The sequence below is a fragment of the Psittacula echo genome (assembly GCF_963264785.1).
Source record: "Psittacula echo genome assembly, chromosome: 4".
NCBI lineage: Eukaryota > Metazoa > Chordata > Aves > Psittaciformes > Psittacidae > Psittacula > Psittacula echo.
In genome coordinates this window covers 66,227,992-66,246,296 of record NC_137738.1, presented here as the reverse complement: position 1 = coordinate 66,246,296, position 18,305 = coordinate 66,227,992, and the positions used below count along the sequence as shown (strand labels likewise).

The 18,305-nt window shown below is 38.3% G+C and overlaps 1 protein-coding gene across 1 annotated transcript in view; it reads right to left on the bottom strand.

Annotated features, from left to right (window-relative positions):
- Positions 1 to 18,305, bottom strand: part of MMS22L (MMS22 like, DNA repair protein) — a gene marked incomplete at its 3' end in the record, with an annotated part of 92,168 nt that overhangs the window by 44,411 nt on the left and 29,452 nt on the right. The window contains exons 11-13 of the mRNA XM_080614650.1: positions 16,396 to 16,515; positions 15,765 to 15,988; positions 11,300 to 11,809 (exon numbers count right to left, since the gene is read on the bottom strand). Coding sequence (XP_080470776.1) covers positions 11,300 to 11,809; positions 15,765 to 15,988; positions 16,396 to 16,515 — 854 coding nt within the window. The remainder of the gene's footprint in view (positions 1 to 11,299; positions 11,810 to 15,764; positions 15,989 to 16,395; positions 16,516 to 18,305) is intronic.

Genomic DNA, 18,305 nt, shown 5'->3' with positions numbered 1-18,305 from the left:
CCTTAAGAGCCCTAGAAGAACAGAAAGTGTAGCTCAGAAAAGGTGTCAACCACTCCATTTCACACCAGTGAAGCACGCAGTAACACATGTTCACAGATAAAGTAAAATCAGATTTGTAATTTACACTGGAGCAGGGAAATATTATTTTAAAATATTTTTAAGTTCTCTGATTTGCTAATTGTATTAATTGTTAAAGACCTAAGGTTTCTGGTGCAGACGCATCGACAAAAAAGAAAAAAATAAGATGTAAGAAGAATTATGCAGTACAGCAGTGATCTTGGGGTCAAATAACATTAGCGATACCTGGATCACTCCTTGAAGAATGAACAGGAGTCATAGATACAAATCTGGCCAGAAAAATAGGGGTAAAAATAGCAGTATTTATAACTCACTGTTATTTGCAACCAGTGTAAGTACACAATACAACGCACACAAACGGAAAAGATGAAGCATTCCTCACAGAGCAGTGCTCTGAGTTTACAGAGTCCAAGAGAAAAATCTGTATCATCTCTGCACGCACATCCTAACCCACACTACACAGATCTATGGGACCTCTGTTATCTGTGTTTATAATAAGATATGAAAAAATCTGTCCCTGTAATAAAAAGCTTCAATGAAGTATAATAAAATCAGATGTTTAACACATGCAAATGATTTTTAACAGATTACAGAGATGAGATGTTTAGTATGAAACTTTTTTTAAGCACTAAAGCACAGATGTGCTAGAGCATGTCACAGGCAGCTGGCAATGATGAACAAAAGGTATTTGCACCTATCCTCTACAGATGCGTAAAAACCCAACCACGTATCTCTTCCTTAATCACTTCGAAAACATCTGATGTGTTAATGATTCCCCTCTCTCCACTTCATTCTTCAGACATAAAGGGGTCCTATTTAACATAATCACTTAACAGCAAAATGATGAGTATCAGAACCCTAATTCTTCTAATATTTGCAAAATCCAGCTCTTTTTAATAATAATAACACTATGATAGCAAACTGTAAAACTGTGTAATTATACTTTAATTGTATTGTGAGGCATGCATTAATCACAAAGTTTAAGTACCAAGGATGGAATTATAATAATTCTGTAAAACAAATTTAAGCTAGCTAAGTAGGTCAGAACCACTAGCATGCAACAGGAGACCTCTGGGAATTTATCAGTTAATGGCTATTTATGTGCAAATGAGTGCCCTCCAACCCTCCCAAATCCTGCGTAGCTGAAGGGTATTTCTGTTAACCAGGAGCATGCTTAACTGCTGAGGCATAAATTAAACCATTTATTGGAATGATTTTAATTCTTCTCTCCCCCCACCCTCTCTAACTACTCCCTCCACCCTCACTAGCAGCACAATTTACAGTATTAATTTACATGGAGATAGGATTGCTGAAGAGTTTTCACAAATTACTTGTTTCAAGGAAGGCAGGGAGAGGGAGAAGACGATGACAAGGAGAGGGAAACTTTCAGTAAGAGGCAGTAGCAGTGCTATACTCAATCTGCACATCATCCAGGAGGCAGGCTATTAGAAATTCCAGAGGTTCAGTATTACAGCAAGTGCAGTGTAAACTCCTTCATAATGAACTCTAAGGAAATGAAATTATATTTTATGTCCTCATAGAATTGTTTAGGATGGAAAAGACCTTTAAGATTATTGGCCCAACCATTAACCTAGCACTGCCAAGTGCACCACTGAAACATGTTCCTAAGCAACGCATCTACCTGCCTTTTAAATACCTCCAAGGATGGTGACTCCATCACTTCCCTGGGCAACCTGTTCCAACGCTTGACAACCCTTTTGGTAAAGAAATTTTTCCTAATATCCAATCTAAACCTCCCCTGGTGCAACTTGAGGCCATTTCCTCTTGTCTCATGCTCTAAACTAGAAGACAATGAAGCACAAGGGGACTGCATCAATTGTATTTTCTGTTGCAATGCTCAGACTTTACACATATCAAAGGCTTTCTTTTGAGAGAGAAAACAAGAAAAATTTCTTGGCTGCAGGAATAAACACCTTCAATTTTTGAGTTTGACTTGGAAAAAACTAATGATTTTTGATGTCTTAGGAAAACAGATACCTTTAAAAAATACTCAGAACCAAGATGTATTAATTTTTCACTATGATGTAAAATATGGATGATTTACAGACAATATAAATTATTTCTCAACACTTCTAATCATAGCAGTAATTCAGTACAGCAAGCATAACCTCAAGATTCACTTTTAGGCTTATATTTTCGTATGCTTGGCTTCTTTTTTCTAAGCACATGCACACATTTTCTTGCAAAGCCTAGGGTACCAGAATAATGAAACAGTAAAAGTTTGATTATCCTAACATCAATTAACCATAGCTCCCTGTTACCCTAAACAGGGTCACGTCTCCCCAGTGACTAATAATTACATTGTAAAATCCCTTGATTGCCTGAATATAATCACTCTCCCTATGACATATGGATAATCATAGTTGTGCTATAGTTAATTATTATGTAAGAGATGATCACAGTACTTTACTTTCTGATGTCATCTTTCCACCTAATACAAAACTCCATGCAAGCGTAACACACTGAACAAGTACACACAGAGCATTTCCTCCCCAGGTCAAGCTGTTTTAGAACACCCTTGAATACACTGGGGTGGTATGAATCAGAGAGATTCCCTAGCAGCAAATCTTTAGCAGCTTTAAAATATTTTTAGCAGATACCTGGAACACTTACTGAAATATTTTCAAATGCACATCACCAATAGCTAATCAATATATTCCTGTCCAGAAAAACAAAGAATGCCAATGAAAATATTTGCTTTTATTCTCACACTTGACTTTATGTAAGAAAAACAAGACTGCAATAAGCAGTAAAAGAAAAACCTCATTGTCCTGGCAAGCACATATGTACTTGCCTGTTCCTCCCTTCTCCTGCACCTCAATAAAAGATGACACACATCCCTGGATGTTGCAAATGCTCCTGCTGAGTGCATAATGGCTGCCGTGGCTGCCTGTGTCATCCCTGCATTACCATATAGAGAACCAGAAGGTTTCTGTTTCTTAACATGGATTTGCAAGCATACACATTAAACCAGAAACTTCATACCACTTTCTGATAACAGCCAGAAATGAATAAATGAACAGAACTATCTGTCAAAAAAAAAAAAAGTTCACTCCTGTATTTTCAGAAAGAATTAGCACAGCTGTATTATCAGAGCCTGCAACAAGCCCATGGTTACCTCTCCATTTCCTACATGAGGGGATGCTGCCTTGATTATGCCTGTACCTTCCAGCCATTGGCAGGGTCTCAGCACTGCCCTAAGGCTTTAATTAACCCTGATTAGAGATAAACAGGGATTTCTGGTTGTGAGAACAGAATAGACAACACCTTAAGCTTTTCAGAAAATTAAGTAAACCACAAACTGCATTTACCTTTCCTTACTTGCTTCTCCCAGTAACATCAGGAAGGGACCCCCACAAGATCACAAGATGATGCACAATGTACACATTTCAGAATATGCTCTACTCTTTCCATTTTATTTTTTTTTTTTTCGGGAGGATAGGTGGCCTGCTATTTTAGGGTCATTTCACATGAGGCACATTTTCACTGACTCCGGTTAAGTACCACTGGAAAAAAACCAGAAGCATTTAGACACTGGTAACTAATGCCACTTGGACTTGCTTCAAGCTAAATAAAACATGGCAACCCACAGCTACGTGCCCTGTATCAACCAACTAGCTCCCTTTAGAAAATGTCTTAAAAAGCATTTTCAAAGTATTTTTCTAGAGAGATTTCAAGACTCAAATACAAAACCACTGAAGACCCAGCACCCTCTTCAGCAGAGCCACTGTGCTGCATACACAATATGAGCCACCCTCACGCTTCCTCCCAGAAATTCCAAGAACTAGTAGGATACAGAAGCATGAAACAGGTTCAACTTCTTTCCCCAAACAGAAAGAGTGAAATAAAAAAAGTAGCTATTTCAGTACTTCACAATTTCTCTTGCTGATGGTATTTTTTTTTGTTTGGTTTGTTTTTCAAAATATCAAAGTAATTCAAATTCTGTTTCTGCTTTCCATTTGAACACAGAGAAACACCTTATAATTTTGCCCACACACAAACTCAAAATTCATAACTCATTTTCACTAGTTGTGCTAAACACTTCCTTACTTTCAGTGATACCATTAAACACTGATAATACTAAGGTAATACAAGAAGCCTCATACTAATTACGTCCTTTATGAAAATTTTCTCTCTCATTCCCATAGACTCACACCATTTTACAGAAAAACTGTTTGTACTTGTAAGGCTGCTGTTTTCCTTTTTTGTTACAATACCCAGAACAAGTAAACTGGAAGTTGCTTTATGTCCCAGACGAAATTTCATCATGAGCAAAAGCATCCCAGGGGAAGAAACAAATAATCTGAAAACAGTCAACTGAAAACACAGAATGTATTTAGATTCATCCCTTCATTTAGTCACTGGTTTCATGAGAGCACCAAATTGCTTTTCCTGATGAGGCAGTCCCATAAGTTGTAGTAAGAGAAGCTGGCATTGGTAAGTTACAGCTGTCAGTAACAGAATCTAAAAAATAAATTTGGAAAAAAGTAAGCAATTGGCTCTTTATCGTCATTGTAGCTATTATTCAGATTCCAAAGCACCGTGATGGAGGTGGGGGGAATGAAACCCAAAAGCATATTCTACTGAACCACTGAAATGAGCCTTTCAGAGCTGCACAAGCTACTACTGCTGTTATATTCAGCACCTGGCAGGTGCTGTCCTTGCTTTTCATTTTCCTCCATTAAGACAAGTATATTCACGTGTTCAGTTAGCATTAAGGATTCTCCTTTGAGTTTGGTCAGATTTCTTCCTCCTCTTTAAAGGTCAACTTTCTTTAAAACACACAGACACAAATTAATTCTACTCTCCAGAGATGACCTCCTTTCACAGGGGCTAGCAACGGAGACAAGAGTACAAAGGGAAATATTTTGTTCAAAGCAGGCACATACGTATATAGATGACTTGTCTAACCATTCTTGAAGATGACAATGGCTTACTCTTCTCCCAGAATATGCACTTAACTCTTTTATCCATCTTAGCGAATAGATGGGCAGAGGCATAAAGTGCACTTTGGTATGGTAGAGAGCCTGAGAACGTTGTCCCGAGCCAGCTATCCACACGCTGTCTATATTCTTCTGCACAGACTGTCAGTAGGAGGCAGCATTGACTCTGACAGCAGCAGCTCTGCACTGCAAAGTAGTTGGGAGCTGGCTTCATTCTTTCGTCATTATATAAGCAAGATGACACTGTTCTCTAATCCAGCCAAAGCTGATAAGTACCATCAACCTGTCACTTCCTACATTTCAAATTCTAACATTGCAGCATCAAAGAGTTTTTACATTTCGATTTCTTTTGCTGGCAGCGGTCGGTAGCCTCTCATTCTCCCACGGTGTTCTAATGCAGCATTTGCACACCGGGGTTACTCCCAGCCTGAATAGCAGGTCATCCCCTACTCACTGAGCTCATCTGCGGCCCATGTGCTAGGCAATTTAGATCCAATCAGCCCTTATTTAGCTCAAGAGTAATGAGCAGCATAGTGACACAGACTTAAGCCTGACCCTCAGGACACTGCTCATCAAGCAGTAAAACTGTGACAAAATCATTCATCTTCCACCCGCTGGCAAGAAATAATACTCGCACTCACTGTATTACTTTTTCAAGATACAGAAAAAAAAAAAAAGGTCCTGAATTTTCATGATGTGAGACATTAATTTGCAGAAAGCTGAATTCCCTTAAACCCCCCTGTTGCTATGAGCTCACCAGGGGGAAATAGGCCTTAGGAGACTGAAATGGAATAAAGAAAATTGCTTCAGCTTTCTGTTCATTTTAAATAAGCCTTAAATCTGACAAGAGATATCCTAAAGAGAGAAGAAATATATATCTTGTAAGGTAACGAAGAACCAATCAAAATTAAGATATTAGAAGGCTACTTGCACATAATGTTTTTATTGGCAAAAGTATGTCTTTGTTTAATATCCATAACCAAAGGAAAAATATTCCATATGAAAAGCCATTCTCACACCTTGTGTGAAGAATAAAAGAAGGAAAACTAAGAGGAAAGTTAATATGGGGAAAATAGTTTCAAATGCGTGATTCTTCCATCGGAAAACAAATCTGCAGTTGATGTCCTTCAGGGAGCATATACTTCCCTGAACAACTGCAGGGTCCCAAGCAGCAGTTTCTCAGTACACCCGGATATGATTTTACTCTCTTTTTTAGTGGATTTACTCTTTCACAACAGCAAGTCTTGTACTGTTGTCAGGTAGGCCATAGAAAGCTTATGTGGATTAATTTTTGGTAGATAAAACGGATACAATGGATGAAACGCAGAAAAGTGTTTCAATCTGTAGAACAGGAGACAGAGCTGTGTATCTTCATGATTGCTGTATGAATACTAGACTTGAGTTTCTTTAGCTTTGGGCATCTACCAAGACTGGCTTTGTTTGGGCTTAACAGTCAGAAGGCCCTCTGGCAGCTTTTGTTGTTTCAGTTTGGCCTTCAAGTGATTCTAGAATAGAATAGAATTTTTCAATTGGAAAGGATCTACAACGACCATTGAGCACAACTGCCTGACCAATTCAGGGCTGACCAAGTTAGAGCATGCTGTGAAGGGCATTGTCCAAATGCCCCTTAAACACTGACAGGTTTGGGGCATCAGCCACCTCTAGGAATCCTGTTCCAGTGTCTGACCACCCCCTTGGTGAAAAAATGCTTCCTAATACCCAGTCTAAATCTCCCCAGATGCAGCTTTGAACCCTCCCCACACATCCTGCCGCTGGATACCAGGGAGAAGAACTCTTTTTAGACACAGCAAAACTCTCAAAATGCTGCCATATTTTAAAGCAGTGCCGGCTTCCCATGCTCTAAAGCATATAAGTCTTCATAAGACTACATTTTCTTTGCAGTCATTCAAACCTCAGTTTTATTAATGGAATAACTGAACTTCAAAAAAAACCCCAAACAAACTCAACCTAAATATACTTTAAACCATAGGATAACCCCCCCCCCCCAAAAAAAAAAGAAAAAAAAATAAATTCTTTAAACCATAAGTCAAGTTAGCATAGCAAGGTACACTTGTCCCCCAAGCACGAGGCCCACGTTGTGAAATAAAAAAGGAAGGACTGATTTCCTTTTCCCTCACAGGCAAACAAAGTTCATAGCAACTTTCAAGGACTTTCTAATGGTAATTCATTAAGCCTGGGAGATCTAGAGCCAAACTAAGATCTCCTCTCTCAGTTCAGTGGTTTAGTCATAGAGTTGCCCCCAGTGCTTATCAGGACATTACACTCCATTAGCTCTAAATGGGACGGGATGGGTAAGAGAAGACATGCTCTTCCAGATACAGTTTTCAGAAGTTCAACATCAAAAAATATATTTTACAAAAGACTGACGCGAAAGCCCCGGGGGGGAGGGAGGGGAAGAAAATCAGGAGGAAGGACATTTCCATTCCCCTCCTAAGCTTATCTGCTGACTTACAAAGTAAGAGAGGGGGAGAGCAGCTTCGTTCAGTATCAGAAAGCTTCCCACAGCCAAGTAACACACACAAAAATTACAAATTACTATCAATTTCCATAGCAAAAATATATTGCATAATCCATTCCTATAGTGATTTCTCTCACAACCTCAAGGCTAGACACACTCTAAAAGATAGAAACATCCAGTTCTGCTGTTCTCTATGGCCCAATTATTAAACTAACTTTTAACTAGAGACAGGTTTACCTGATCAGCATTCCTGTAGAGCTTATGAATTTTACCAAGTTTTCCAATAACTTTTCATGTCCTTCAACACTGGCAGAACAGTATAAATGGGCACAAATATGCCAGAAATGTTTTTAAAATAAAATTACCACTTACTATGTTATTATGTGTATGGTAGTTCTCATTTCTATGGGAATCAGTGGCAAGTCTCCCTGAAACCAGGCAAAAATGTTTGGAGCACAGCAATGATTTTACACCTGGGCAAGTACCAGCATTTTATAATCCTGTAACTCAGTGCTAATACTACAAAACCCAAATGCCAGGATGACGACAATAACAGAAAGCTCATGTCAGAACAATACCAGATTACAATAAGAGACATTTGAACATGTTTCAAGCACTTCTTTAAAGAAGAACATATTGCAATGCTGCAGCCTGCTGTTTCCAGACACTCAACAGATTTCTTTGAGTCTGTGTCCATTTTTACAGTGGGTTCTGTCAAATTCATTAAATGCCAGTATTTTTATTAACCTAGGGTTTCTTTTTGTGTCACAATGCATTCAAATGACTAGTGCCAGAGATTTGGAACAAATGAAAGCACACATGGGCAAGCATCCTGAATTTACCTTTCATTAAAGAAGAAAGAAAAGAAAAAAAAAAAAAACAAAAAAAAACCCCAAAACCCCAAACCAACCAACCAACCAAAAAAACCTGCATTCTAAAACACTGCTTAAAAACAGAAAAAATAAAGTAAAAAATTATGTCTGATCTTGAAGCTGAACTCTCCAAGTAAACATAGGAAGGAAGTGCTCTGCATTTTTATTTTGGGGAGTTTCTTTATTGTTTGCTGTTTATTTTACACATTTTCAAAAAGGAGACTGTATTAAAATACAATCTTGCACTTCATACTGAATTTCACTATGAAGATCAAATACTTGGAAGTGCCAGCAAGTAGCATCTTGTTTCCAATGTTCAACTTGCCATGTATCAAACTCTAATAAAAATGAGTCCTCCTGCCAAGTCACAGTTCTATTTAAACATATGGACACCAAAATGTCATAATGATAACAATAAAAAAAAAAAAAAGAAAAAAAAATGGTTAAAAAAGCTTATTTAAAATCGTCTAAGCATAGGTAAATAGAACAATCAAAACCAGAACAATCAAAAGCTACCAGTACTTTTCCAGCAGACAAGAAAAATACCAGAAAAAACTGGAAAGGGTTATTTCAAAACACAGTAGTGTAAAAATGGTGAAGGTGGGGGCATCTTTTCAGATGCCTTTTAAGAAAAAAGACAGGAAGAAAACAACGCCCTTTCAAAACCTTGTATGCCAAGTTTTAGCCCAGAGCAAGTTTTCACTGCTATGTTACAAAACCCTTGAAAATAAAGGTTGATAATGGAAATGCTGACAGACCCTTAACCATAGCAGCATGAATAGCTATAATTAAAGAAGAGCTTTTGGCTACACCTTGCTCTGCAAATGAAAGATTGCCATTTTTACCATATCCTCAAATAAAAGCAACTTGGAAACCTGGAATGCGATTTTAGCAATCCAACAAGATATATTAAAGGGGACCACTAAAACCATCTGGCATTTTAAGCTTTAAATACTGAGGCATTTAGTTAACACAACCAAGTTAGTATTTTCATAATGCTACTTAATCAGCAATAAAGAATGCTCCTGTGAGCCATCATCTGGGGTTAGCAGAAAGTGGCACATGAAGTTATTATTTTCTAACAGCCTAGAGGGAGCAGCTTCTCTCTTTAATCAGTGATCTGACTTACTTCCTACCTGCAAATTCCCTGTCATGCAGTTATAAAATTATTAAGAGTACAGTGTACAGAAAAATTACATTTATGAAAGGCCTACTATCTTATATCTGCCTGGATTTTCAAAACATGAGAGAGAGTGGCATTGAACTACTTCATCCTTCAGCAAGTTTGCAGACAGATCAGGACTAATCAGTCTGGTTAAGCCAATAATAGTTTAACATCTGGTTGGCACAAAGTCATCCAAATCTTCTGAACCAAGAAAGTGGTTTCAGTGTTGTTCTACTTGTACGGCAACAGAGGCTTATTTGCAGCGAGTTTGTTAAAGTGAGAGAGAGAACCAGTAACATTTTCATGCTCCATCCAACCTGAAGATCAAAGCATTTCATAAACATTAACGAATTAAGCTTATCTGTAGGTGGGATAAATAGGCAGGTAAAAGTAACCAAATGTATAAATACAGAGCTGAAATAAAGAATTGTTAAATACAAGGCTCTAACAATCTCTCTCATACCAATTAGTATTTGAGTGTTTTGGTAATTCAAATATTTCAATAGACCTGCTTTTTGTAAGAAAAGGTACAAATACTGTCCTGTATCTTGTATGTGATGATCTGAGAAGTCTGCAGTGAACTTGTATGCCCTAATCCCTATCTTACAAGAGAACCACTTAACCCCAGCTCTGGAAAGCTTCAAAATACTGTCAAGTTATGAAATAGGGAACTTTTCCACCAGTCTCAAATTTTTCCCCATTTCATGTTTAAAAACAACACAACAAATGGCGTGTGTTAGCTAATGGAGAAAATGTCAAAGTATTTTTGAAGCCTCCAATTTATTGCAGTAAATACACTCAGTTGAACTGAAATACTAAATAATAAATCAACTAAACTTAGTTTTGTGCTTCATCTTTTTTCAAAAGACTGCCAGAAAAACAGTTATCTTGAGATCTATGAGCTATTGACAGCTGCAGTCAAACTACTAGACAGTAACAAAGAATCTAGTTAAAGAGAGATCTTGCATATGGGCCTCACTATTCCTGTTATGCACCCTTTCACAGCTCTTTCCACATATTTCAGTCTTGCACATTTGAAGTAATGGAAGATCAATAGCTGCCTTGTAATATCTTATACAAAAAAAAAAAGCAGTTTGGGCTTCAAACTGGATGACTACTTCTCAAAGGCATCAGTAGACAAAAATATGCTTATTGAAGGGCACTGAGGATGTTGAAAACTGAACAAGTACATCAAAGCAAAACTGCTTGAAAGTGGTAAAATATGATTTCCTTATTTCCTATCAAACCACAGACAAGTATTTTAATTTCCATAACTGTTGTATTTTATTGCAACCCTGGTGAAAAATTATAATAATAAAAAAAGAGACTGAAAAATAGAATAAATTCAGTGAATAATAATAATAACAATAAAACCCCCCACATCAAACCCACCTAATTTAAGTAATTTAGTACAGGTAATAATTCTGAAATTTCTTATGCCAAAAGAAAGATGGTATTGTCTGAAATAGTAGCAATGGGATGATTTTCTAGAAAGCGATTAATTCATAACAAAATATCAGGGATATCAAACCTAGTGTCCTGAAATAGTAAGAAAACATTTTTAAGATTCTAGATATGGTGAGGTATTGGTGGATTTGGAAATTTAACATATATCGTGCAGAGCACTCCAGAGATTTTCGTTTTACTCTATTTCAGTAAGAAGTTAATATGAACTACAGTTTAACCCTAAACACAGAATCAACACACCAGTCTATATTCACAATTTAACTAAATAACTTACCGAAGTCTGGCTAGAACAACCTGAAGAAAATTTAGGACCATACTCAGTTCAGCTCCTCGACAAGCAGGCAGCAGCATAGTAAAGCCATCATTCAGCAACTTTTCCTCAGAAAGGCTTAAGTAGCAGCTGGTCTCAAACACTTCTTGGACACCATCAACATAGGTAGAAAGTACAGTCCAGAGATTTTGTTTCTGTGTGTGGTCATTTTTGGTTACTAAGAACTCCTTTGCCTTCTCACGGAAAGCATTTGAGAGTTTCTCAGCTAGAACACTAATGTCCATGTTCTTCTCAACATAAATCAGAATGAAAGCAAAATGACCTCTCCAGATGAGAGCTCTTTGAGACACAGTGAGGGAGGATGGAGTCAGGAAATCCAAAAGATCCAACACTCGACTCACTATATCTTCTGTTTCCGCAACAATTGCCAGCATGAGGAACAGGTTAAAAAAGTTCTGCAGCCCCACTTCTGTCAGCTCCTGCATTCTTCTCCGATGGAACTTGGAATAAATTCTACATTAAAAAAACAAACCAACAAAAACCAGGAAAGAGAAAGTTTTTTCTTAAACTATGCAACTTTCTACCTGCTTGATAGACTAAAATTTTCTTTCCATGCTTTTAGTTTACAGTTATCATCTTCAATAACCCCTAAATTTCAAGCATACTCTTTTCCCTCCCCTCTTGTACTACTACTGGAACAAAATGCTATTTTATTTTCTGCTCCTAATATAAGGTACATGCTAAGTTTTCAACTCCAGGTACAGACTAACCCTTCTCCAACAAAGTACAAAGTTGGGCACAAAGTTAAGAGCAGACCCTATCTACCTCGCCTGTGATGGGTGTACTCCACACCATGCCTTCGCATCAATGAAATTTAGCCCATAAGGGCTCCTAAGAAAGGAAGTTGCCAAGTGGTACCTCTTTGCAACAGCAAACAATTAGAGCACCACAACTTCTTCCCTAAAAAACTCCCTTATTTCTTTTATTGACCTGTACTGCACTTCTACTGTATGGAGTGTGGACCACAAGTTTGGAAGAAAACAGGGAAACTAAGGTGTTTGGAAGAGAATCCGCTCACCAGCAGGAAGTTATTAAGAAACTTTAAGCTGTATTGCTTATATGATAGTGCTCAAGTCATATGTAGTTGATGGTGAGAAGCACTGCTACTTTGCAGCTTTAAAGTGGTTGGTTGACAAGAAGCACAAAGCTTTTACACATATCTCTTTTCTGTGACTTTTGCTCAGATCCGGACTTTTAAATAAATGTCATCATTCTTACAACAGAGGATTAAGGTGAAAATGTCTTGCTTAACTTAAATTAACTTAAATGTCTTGCAGTCCTGAAGAACCCTGTACTCCTGAGACCTCAGATGAAGTCAGGTCACTGGAGCGGTTTGCCTTAGTCCATGAGGAATGGGTTAGGGACCAGTTGAGCAATCTGGACATCCATAAATCCATGGGTCCAGATGGGATGCACCCGCGGGTGCTGAGGGAACTGGCGGAAGTCATTGCTAGACCACTCTCCATCATCTTTACCAAGTCTTGGGAAACGGGAGAGGTGCCTGAGGACTGGAGGAAAGCAAATGTCACTCCAGTCTTCAAAAAAGGCAAGAAGGAGGACCCGGGTAACTATAGACCGGTCAGCCTCACCTCCATCCCTGGGAAAGTGATGGAACACCTTATCCTTGATGCCATCTTAAGGCATGTCAAGGATAAGAGGGTTATGAGGGGCAGTCAACATGGCTTTACCAAGGGGAAGTCATGCTTGACCAACCTCCTAGCCTTTTATGAGGAAATAACATTGTGGATGGATGATGGCAGAGCGGTGGATGTGGTCTACCTTGACTTCAGCAAAGCATTTGACACAGTCTCCCACAGCATCCTCATAGCTAAATTGAGGAAGTGTGGCCTGGATGATCAGGTAGTGAGATGGACTGCGAACTGGCTGAAGGAGAGAAGCCAGAGAGTTGTAGTCTATGGGGCGGAGTCCAGTTGGAGGCCTGTATCTAGTGGAGTGCCTCAAGGGTCAGTATTGGGACCAGTATTATTTAATATATTCATCAATGATTTAGATGAGGGAATTGAGTGTACTGTCAGCAAATTTGCTGATGACACTAAGCTGGGAGGAGTGGCTGACACGCCAGAAGGCTGTGCTGCCATCCAGCGGGACCTGGACAGGCTGGAGAGTTGGGCAGGGAGAAACTTGATGAAATATAACAAGGGAAAGTGTAGAGTCCTGCATCTGGGCAGGAACAACCCCAGGTTCCAGTATAGGTTGGGGAACGACCTGTTAGAGAGTAGTGTAGGGGAGAGGGACCTGGGGGTCCTAGTGGACGGCAGGATGACCATGAGCCAACACTGTGCCCTTGTGGCCAGGAAGGCCAATGGCATCCTGGGGTGTATTAGAAGGGGGGTGGTCAGTAGGTCGAGAGAGGTCCTCCTTCCCCTCTACTCGGCCCTGGTGAGACCGCATCTGGAATATTGTGTCCAGTTCTGGGCCCCTCAGTTCAAGAAGGACAGGGACCTGCTGGAGAGAGTCCAGCGCAGGGCGACTAAGATGATTAAGGGAGTGGAGCATCTCCCTTATGAGGAAAGGCTGAGGGAGCTGGGTCTCTATAGTTTGGAGAAGAGGAGACTGCGGGGGGACCTTATTAGTGTATATAAATATATAAAGGGGGAGTGTCATGAGGATGGAGCCAGGCTCTTCTCAATGGCAAACTATGATAAGACAAGGGGTAATGGGTATAAACTGGAACACAAGAGGTTCCACTTAAACTTGAGAAGAAACTTCTTCTCAGTGAGGGTGACAGAACACTGGAACAGGCTGCCCAGGGAGGTTGTGGAGTCTCCTTCTTTGGAGACATTCAAAACCCGCCTGGACACATTCCTGTGTAACCTTATCTAGGTGTTCCTGCTCTGGCAGGGGGATTGGACTAGATGATCTCTTGAGGTCCCTTCCAATCTCTAACATACTGTGATACTGTGATACTGTGATACTTTTTGATTTCTGTGTTTAAAACCTTGAGTATATCCTTCACCTTTAATTTAAAGCACATTCCACATACAGTAAGTAAACATCCATAAATGCTGTTTTCCTATTCTGCTACCTGGAAAAATAGTTGGGAAGTGGTACTGAGGTTATCAAATCTAGTCACCAAAATTCACAGCAAATCCAATTAATCTTGTTTAATAGTAAATTATTACTGACAGGCATTTACATTCTTCATGCATCAATTAATGCTTGGTTAGCTGCTGAAAACAGAGTTCATCCCAAAATCATAGCTGTAGGCTTAAATTTTTCTACTTGTGTAATTGATTCATTCAAGGTAGAGAAGATGAACACTGGTTGAGCAGACTGACACAGTGTGTGTTGTCTATTATTATTCCCCCTCTTAAATTAGGGAAAGTGACAAGCTATAATAGCGCAAAAACGTAAGTATAATTTGCTTTCAGTAAAAACAGAACAGGCTAATTAAAATTTCTAATTACATCCAACAACATGTTTGTTTGTATGTAATTGTAACGATTTTTAAACCCAAACTTTACTGACTGTAGCAACTTGTGAAGTGTACGTAAACATTAGGTATATTTTCCCTTTCTTCGAAGAAACATACCAAGTAACTTTGTAAGCAGATGTGCGTTCACATGTGTATCTTTTCTGTATTTGTTATTCGCATACAAAAAATACATAATAAAACTTTGATTGATTTTATTAATGTTTAACATTTTTAAAAATGAAAACAAAATCCCCCAAACAAAAACATTTTTAAGTCTTCTATATCCAATGGAAAAAAAAAGAAAAGAGCACTTTTAATTATCAGTACCATCTCATTATTATAATAAAAGTTTTAAGCATTCAATAAATCTATATAACATCAGGATTTTGATTTAGGCCATATATATTTTATGGGTTTTTTTATATCATGACTGAGTGTACATCTTAATTAGCATGTTTCAAAATGAAATGAAAAATCAAAACCCTCTCAAAAAGAATATCATGAGAAATTTTGGAAACCATGACAAAGAAAATGGAAACACAAATGAAACTGCAGGCCTAGCAAGAACCAATCTGCATGTTATTGGACAACACATGGCTTACATGCAGCTCAAATAGAATTTCTGTGCTTTAATTACATTACCTGTCTGGCCCTAGGGTTGTAACACTGCATAGGTTGCCAGTGTACCAAATTCCTGGCCTGTGGGACAAAGTAAATTATCACAAGCTATGGATGCCAAGGTGATTCTTGGACTTAGCTCCCAGACTTTGTCACAGCCTCAGCTGACATCAGAAACTTCAGGGAACAACTGCTTTCTTCAAATTATGAATCATCCTGGATCCCTCCCTTATCCCCTTTACTTTCTCATGAGCACAGTACCCCCAGTTGCTTTGGTGTGTGTCTGGAAGGGCCACATTCAGTCTGACTGATTAGACCTCTTACAACACAAGACAAACTAAATAGGGGCCATACCGTCCTTTAATTTGTTTCCAAGGATGCATGCCATTGTTCTCTGCTTCCTTCATCATCCGTGCCAAAATACAGAGAAAAATGAAGTAACTGTTGCTGGACTTGTACAGGGTGGGGACCTGCTGTTCACAACAGCAGCTTTTCGCCAACTCAAGCATTAACAAAGAAGTTTTACTAACACTCGCCAGACCCTTCAGACCAAGCCAAGGAACAGTAAAGCAACTGTTCTAAAAGAATAAATAAAACAGGAGAGATTGTAAGTGATAATAAATGCTAATATCCCAAACGCAATAAGATGCAATCCACACAACTCAGAAAAAAAAAAAAAAAAAAAAAGCATTGCAACTATGTGCAAAGTATCTTTACAAGATCTTAAAATCAGTAGTCTTGATGAAAAATAAGCGTCAAAATCGTAATTAATTCTATTGTTATATAATGTAATGGAACATAACATTTAAACATAATTTCTTAAATAAATATAGCAAATCTAGGGATACTGCTATTTACTAAATATTTTAAATACATTTTACAAAAGAATAGCAATCAAGCTTGGCTAGAGGAGAATTATATTAATTACTAAAAATGGGGGACTGTCAACACGCAATTCTACATTTTTATGTATTCATCTACTTACCAGGTTCTTGCTGTAATAATCCCAGAGTATGGTGACAATAGAGAGATTCAAGTCCCAGGAACCATACAAAGTTAAACAGCACTGAAGATGCATTCGTAAGTGTTCCTCTAATACACCAGTCTTGAAAAGGGAATAAGAAGTTTATTGTAGGTGGGGAGCATCACCTTGTCTACACATAAACCTGATACTACCAGACTCTTAAGAATAATTTCCTAATATAATTTTTAATTTAAATTACATAACATTGAGTAAACACATCTGCTAATACAAACCATGAATTAGAAGATAAAAGCTGACAACTGCATCCTGCAATCCAGCCAATATAACAGTTCATCACCATTTCAGGCATCCATAGAATTGTAGATAGATACATTAAGATAACAGCCAACTCAATATTGTGAATCTAACTTGAAACATGACTGCATGGTGCAGAATGCTGCAAAACGGTGTATGGGGGAATTAGCCATACTGCATGCAAGCTAACACTTCAGCCCTTCTGCTATGCAAGTCCAAAAGAAAGCTCATTTGCCACTGATATAGAGAGAAAGTGCAACTATTTGAGAGCTCATGTTTGTCTTAACAATGTTCCAAACAGGAGGATCTTTTCTTTCTGAACCATGTTCCTTCTCAACCCCCTGCAACATAGCTATAAAGCTAACAACCCAGACAACTCTAAATCAAGGGCAAATAAGTGTCTGAAACACTGGGGGGGAAGGAGGGAGGTTTGCACACAAAAGGAAGGTGGCTCATAGGAAAGAAAATAGGAAATGTCAAACAATTTGAACACAGTGAAGTGTTCAAGTTGTAATTGTGGGATACAAAGAGTGGGATTCATCTTATCCAACTTCTGATGTCAGCAAAACTGGACTTGCACAGGAGCTAGGATATTAGGAGCTCCCGGCTCAGGCTGAAACCATGTGTTTAATTAGCCTGTTTTAGACATTGGGATAAATACAGGATGATAAGCTCTGGAAGGGCTTTATTGCCTCCACTGGCTATAAAAGTGGTTTAGTGGACCAGCTTGTGTGTAGTTGTCTTAAGAAAAGACTTTTACACATGTAAGTCTAACATCTCCTGGATAACAGCAAACTTGTTCAGCGACAAGAGAAACCCGTGACCTACTTCTAGCTTTCAAGTACACCTAAACACTATACAGGCCTGGAATTTCTAACAGCATAAAATAAGCCAGAGGAATAAAAGGGTTAATTAAAAAAGTATATACAGGATGAGTTTTATGACTCAAAATCATAGCCCCAGGGAGGGGAATGAAGGAAACCATGTCTCAGATAAATATTAGGAAGTTTTCCCCTTCAGTTCTGATTAAAGTGCTGGGTCCTGAACTATGTCCCAAGCTCATTCAGCTGGGAAAATGCTGAAGCTAAAAAAGAAATTAAAAAAAAAAATAAAAAAATAAAAAAAAAAAAATAAAAAAAATCACTGATGCTGGGAGATGGGAGAAGATATCATTAGGTATCATTGGGTTGTGTTGGGTTTTATTGTTTGGGGGTTGCTTGTTTGCTGCTGCTGTTTTAAAATAGTCTAGCATTAAGTACCTGTCACTTAGCTCTTACCCACAATGCTACTTCTTATGGCTTACAATGTCTTTGAGCTGCTTTTTTTAACTTGTTTTCAAGGCTACACATGCTTCACAAAGCAGTTATAACTTACTAACTTATCTCTGCCTGGCTATACATTCATGTGGAAAACATTATTTGCTACTACACTTTATCAGAACACTGTAAACAATTACACCAATCATCTACACAACTTCTAAACATGCCTGCCTTCTCACGAACAGTTAATGTAGGGCATATAGCTTCTAAAGTGGTATATTTCTACAACTTGAAAATTGAAATGGCCGTTTCAGTTGTCATAGAAAATTATATATACAAGACATTACATATAACATA